The sequence below is a fragment of the Arachis hypogaea genome, chromosome 14 (genome assembly GCF_003086295.3).
Source record: "Arachis hypogaea cultivar Tifrunner chromosome 14, arahy.Tifrunner.gnm2.J5K5, whole genome shotgun sequence".
NCBI classification, from domain to species: Eukaryota; Viridiplantae; Streptophyta; class Magnoliopsida; order Fabales; family Fabaceae; genus Arachis; species Arachis hypogaea.
Genome location: NC_092049.1, coordinates 137,930,295 through 137,936,294, shown reverse-complemented (window position 1 = coordinate 137,936,294; position 6,000 = coordinate 137,930,295). Strand labels below are relative to the sequence as shown.

General features: G+C 35.7%; 1 protein-coding gene across 1 annotated transcript; it reads left to right on the top strand.

Annotated features, from left to right (window-relative positions):
* On the top strand, nt 1-618 carry LOC114925248 (receptor-like protein EIX2). Its single transcript, XM_029292558.1, has one exon. It carries the CDS (start codon nt 1-3, stop codon nt 616-618), a length of 618 nt encoding a protein of 205 aa, XP_029148391.1.
* The last annotated feature ends 5,382 nt before the right edge of the window (nt 619-6,000 follow it).

Here is a 6,000-nt window from a genome sequence, read left to right as displayed (position 1 = left end):
ATGTCAAAATACAGAAGCACATTAGGACTATTGAGAAGCATTGATTTATCAAGTAACAGATTCAATGGGGAGATTCCAAGTGACATGATGAGACTTGTTGGTTTAGTTTCTCTTAACATTTCGAGGAACAAGTTAGTTGGCAATATTCCTCAAGGTGTTGGACAATTGAAATCGTTGGATTTTCTTGATCTATCTAGAAATCAATTGTCTGGAAGGATTCCTTCACAACTCTCTCAGCTAGATCGTCTCAGTGTTCTTGATCTATCATATAATGATTTATCAGGCCAAATTCTACTCGGTACCCAACTTCAAACTAGAGATGCATCTGCTTATATAGGAAATCCAAAATTATGTGGTGCTCCTCTCAACAGAACCTGTCTCATTCCTACACAGAATCAAGTTGATGGAAATGATGATCACGAAGAACAATTTTTTACTGAGGGGTTTTACATTGCTTTGGCAATTGGATTTATTATGGGGTTCTGGGGAGTTTTTTGCTCATTGATTTTGAAGAAATCTTGGAGATATGCTTATTTCAAGTTCTTTAATGATCTATATGACAAGCTTTATGTATTTGCTGCAATTAAGATGGCTAAATTAAAAAGAATCAGATCATAAGTATACAGGTATGTAACCCTTCCATTTTTGTGCATTAGTATCTGTGAAAATGGTTACTTGATTCTTTTAATTAGCTATTAATGGTTATCAGTGGCTAAGAGAAGGGGGTTGAATCTTAGCCCCTTTTTCGCTTAGTAACACTTGCTGTCTTTTAGAATTCTTTGAGGAGATATTCTTGTTTTTGTCTCGTGCCTAGTCAAGAGACTTTTTCTTTTTGTCTCGTAACCAGCAAGAGATATTTTTCAATTTTGTCTCCTTCGAACAGAAACTGATATGGAGTAGAAGAGAGAGAGAGAATCACAACAAGAAGTATCGTGGTTCAGCTATTAAGTGCAATGCAGCCTACATCTAGTCTCCATCACAACAATGATGGAATTTCACTATAATCATCTTGATTACAAACACCAATTCTCCCTAGGAACTACCCTTCCTATTTGGGACAAGTCCAGAATCTATCCTCAATCCTGAACTTGACTTGGTCACCTACCAAGCTTTCAACTGTTAAGTGCTAACCCAACTTATAAGGGAATTCCCACAGAATCATGAAACACAACACAGATGTACAAAGGACCTCTAAGACATCTATGTATTTTTCTTTTAATTTTGTATACTCTGTCTTTTTTCGCTGTATGACTTTTTCATACAAACCTCACTGTTTGCCTTTTTTCATGAGACTCAAGACAGATAAAACTAAAGAAAATACAAAATGAAACACATTGAAAGAGAAGAACTTCTGTTAGCTTAGGTAGCTATGAGAACTCTGTGCTTACTCTCCTTTTATCCTTGCTTCAAGCCTTACCTGTTCACCCTTATTATAGAAGGGAAAGCCTCCAAGGTTGAAACGGTTAAACCGAACTAACTTCTTCTTCTTTTATAACAAACCGGTTCGGACAGAGAGAAGAGAGAGGAAACCGAATGCAAAATTCAACATGCAATTACCTCTCTGTCATCCCTTCTCACCAAGCTTCATCAATCTGTGCCTTCCATCTTGACTTGTTTCCCAAAAAGGATTCCTGACCCTTGATGAGTCCTTGATACTTGACAGCTCCGTCTGCTCTATCTTTTGCCTCTTCCTCCACGTAGCTACAGTAGCTACCTTCTGTGAAGGTTGATCAAAAGTAGAGACGAGTCATACCCAAGGGATCTTCTTCCTCTGACCGAAATGGATCTTCCACCATTTTTAGACATGGTGATCTTGAGACTACTTCACCACATCTTACCATATGTGGTAAAGATCTCAGCTACACCATATTGTAGATCTTCTTTTTGCTGAGGACATCATCACCTTAGCCCTTTTCTTACTTCTAGCTTCACTGCAACAGTGCCTTATCTCTGATAACTTGCTTCTTCTTCTCTGTGACATGACCGAATCTGAAGAGAGAGAATGCAGGAAAGCTTTCAACGTAATTGAAAAAAGAAATTAAAATGAATTAAGTTTCCTTTTTCCGAAACCCCCATGCCTTGTAACGTGTAAAGTCAACTAATGCCATCAAATCAATTTCAAACTTTCTCTTTCCAGTTACCAAGGCATTAAAACTAAATTAATTGAATTTGAAATCCATTTCTTAGTGGTAGTAGGTAATCGAGGAAAGCATGCAACCTAGCTTTCTTCCTTCTTTTTAATTTCGGACCAAGCTTTGTTGGTCATACATCAAGAATTGTTTTGGACTTGCACAATAAAATCTGGCCCAACTAACACAATAATAATTCAGCCACATTTTTTAAAACATTTTCTGCACAAGGCTGATTATTTTTGCCAACCATTTTGGACTTCATGCTTTCTTTATGCCCATTGATAAAATCTGTAAGCAACAAAATTATTAATTAACAAATATGAATTAAAAATTTAAATAATAATTTTGTAATTAATTATTTTAATAATGTTTGATCATCATCAAATTAATTTGGAGTTTTCCAAACTCATAAGCTATTTATGGAGTAATTAGTGAAAAATATATATATTGAAGGTTCTTGATGACCTAAAAGGGGTTAAATGTATGGCCTTCTTTAATTTTGATTAACAAAGTCTTAATACCAGAAATTAAAATTTGACTTCTGTTTAATCTGCGCAGCGTATGATATAGGAAACAATTTCGTTTTGTCTCATAAAATCAAAAAAACAGAATCAGAACAAAAACGAAGAAGGTGATACAACCATATATCCTAGTTCAATTGTCTAGTGCAATGCAACCTACATCCAGTCTCCACCACAACGTTGGTGAAATTTTCACTATTTTTTAAGGAGAAATGCTAGGGGGCCAGCAACTTTTGTGATTTGTAGCCATCAAATAACCATCAATGATGGTTTTAATGGTGTGAGATTGGTGTGAGATTTCATCCAATGGCTCACTTTTCTTTGCTGGTTACATGCTGGCCAGAATTTAACAAAATTGCTGGCCCCCTAGACTTTTCCTTTTTTAAGTATTGCTTACACTAATTCCACAGGACTCCACATAATCCTATTTGAGACACATCAAACTTTAACATAAGCTTGATTTGGTTATGTAACTACCTAAACTCAACACACTAAGTTCTTACCCAACTTAGCAAGAGATACCTCTCAAGTACATGACACAAAACAGAAATACAACCAAAAGAAATCTAAAATCACTCTTGCCTTTTCTCAAGTGTTTCTCTTAGACTTTTCTTTCAATGACTTTTTCTCAATGTCTCTCTTTTTTACCTTTTACCTCTGAATGAATACAAAGAAAGAGATGATGATTCACAACCTTAACTCTATACGCTGAACCCAACTTCTAAACTCATAACGTTGTTCTTTTTGGCGGAATGCTCCCTTTAGTGTAGGTGCAATGCTTCCAAGACTTCTCTCTGAACTCATAACGTTATTCTTTTTAGCGAAATGCTCCCTTTAGTGTAGGTGCAATGCTTCCAAGACTTCTCTCTCTTCCTCTCCCCCTCTCTCTCTCTCTCCCTCTCTCTGACCTGCACACTTGAACTACAGTATCAAAAACCCACTTAAATTACTAATCCAAATCAAACAAATTTGTCATCATTAATATGTTATTTATTTATCTAACTCAACATATATATATAATATATTGATTCTAATGTTTTTTAACTAAATGATCAATAAAAAGATAATTAAATTTGTTTACAATAATATAATAAAAGAAAGTATGAAATGGTAAAAAAGTATTTTAATATAGCAACGAAGTCTCTAATTTTTAATATACACATAGTATAATTAATTTTATAAAAGCCTTTTTAATATCTTTAATTAGAATATTTTTTTCAAAAAAGATAAATTGCATTTTATAAAATTGACAGGATCATAAGTGTCTAAAGGGATAAAATTAGAGCAAATGGGATTCTCTCACAATACATTTTTGAAGTGTAAAAAAATGAGAAAAAACTTAAAGAAAGAGAAAGTAACTTAGGTCATGAGCATTCATTAATTTTTACTCCTTTCTAACTCTTCACAAAACTTCTTCGTTGCAGCAATGATGTCTGAAGCTGATGATTCTTTTTTTTCAAAGATGAACAAATTACGAGCCTTCCACAGATTTCAAAGTAATACAGCATCTCCCTCTAATAATTTTCGCGTTTCATCCCTACCAGATCTTGTTGCCCTTACTCTTCTCATCCACCATAAAGCAAATTCAGTCTGGTATGTCTCAAATTCAGCTCCCACCGGCGTGTACTCCTTCCAAACTGTCTCTGTTATTGGGCATCGAGTTAAGCAATGTATTATTGTTTCTGGTTTTGCTTGACATTTTAGACAAAAAAGAGTAGTAGCTAAAAATCTTTTATGGATATTGCTAAGCACCGGAAGCTTCTCATGTACCGCTCTCCATACAAAAATCTATATCTTTGTTGGCACCTTCAATCCCTAAATCGAATTCCATAACCCTTTATTTTGCATGAGAGCAGGGCATTGTTCAATTTGGAGATGTTGAAAACTATATGCAATCTTATAACCGGATGAGACATCGTATAATTTACTTTTGTTCCAAGTCCAAATCAACGAATTAATACCTGAGTTATTTAGCAAGACACCTTTAATCCTCTCCACAGTGCTTGTAGGAAGTAAATCTTCAATCAGTGGCCAGTTCCAACTTCTATCTTCATTGAGCAGATCTTTTACTTGGTGAATACCATGAAAGGCTTGGTTGATCAAATTAATGATAAACGGGTAAGGAGGAGGGAGCCATGGGTCGTTGAAAATATTCACCATATCGCCAGATCCAATGCTCCATCTGAGTCCCTTCTCTATAACCGATCTTCTTTCAAGAAGGCTTTGCTACCCCCATAATGGTTGAACACCTTTCTCTGCTGTTAGAGTTGTTAAGAGTCTGTAATACTTGTCTTCTAGTAGTCGTGCAAGCAATGAGTTTAGTTTGGTTGCCACATGCCAAAACTGCTTCCCTTATCGCGCCAAGTTATGAGCCCTCAGATCTTTGAAGTCAAGACCCCCTTCAGATTTTGGTCGTGACATCGTTTCCTAACTGATCCAGGCCATCTTCCTCTCCGTCCCCTTTTGACCCCACCAGAACTGATTTAGAATCCAGTGAATATCGTCCAGCAGATTGTAAGGGAGTTTGAAATATGACAAGGTGTATACTGGAATCGCCTCACCTACCGCTTTGATCAAAATATGTCTTCCCCCAACAGAAAGTAAGTTTCTTTTCCAAGCTTGGACTTTTTTCTGAACTTTTTCCTTAACTACACCAAAAGTAGCTTTTTTAGATTGTTGGACAACTGATGGTAATCCTAGGTACTTGTCTTGTGCTCCTATGTGATTGATCTACAATACCTCTGCAAGTTCTTTTCTAATATTAGGAGGTGTATTATTGCTAAAAAATGCTGCCGATTTATTGAGATTGACTTTTTGCCCACTTATGTATTCATATTGCAAAAGGAGAGTCAAGATGTTATTGCATGAGTCTGGGGAGGCCTTGCTGAATAGGATCGAATTGTCCGCAAAAAATAAGTGGCTAACTGTTGGGCATCTTCTATATATTTGAATTCCTTGGATTGCTCTGTTTTGTTCTGCTTTGTGTAGCATGAAGGAAAGACCTTCTGCACAAATTAAAAAAAAGATAAAGTGATAAGGGGTCACCTTGTTGGATCTCCCTTAATGGCCTGAAAAAAACTATATGGTTGACCTTCCACAAGAACAGAATAAGAAATAGTAGAGACTACCTCCCTAATCCAAGAAGTCCATTTTTTTTTATCAAAACCCATTTTTTCCATTATAAACCATAAAAAGTGTCATTCGACTCTATCATAAACCTTACTCAAATCCAGCTTTAGAGCCATGTCATACTATAACCCTTTCTTTTTATTCTTCAAGTAATGCATACATTCATGAGCTACAAGGATATTGTTTGAAATTAATCTACCCTTCAAGAAAGCACTTTG

What these genes read in the sequence shown, in the direction of transcription:
- LOC114925248 (XM_029292558.1), top strand. Translation starts at nt 1, where the DNA reads ATGTCAAAATACAGAAGCACATTAGGACTATTGAGAAGCATTGATTTA.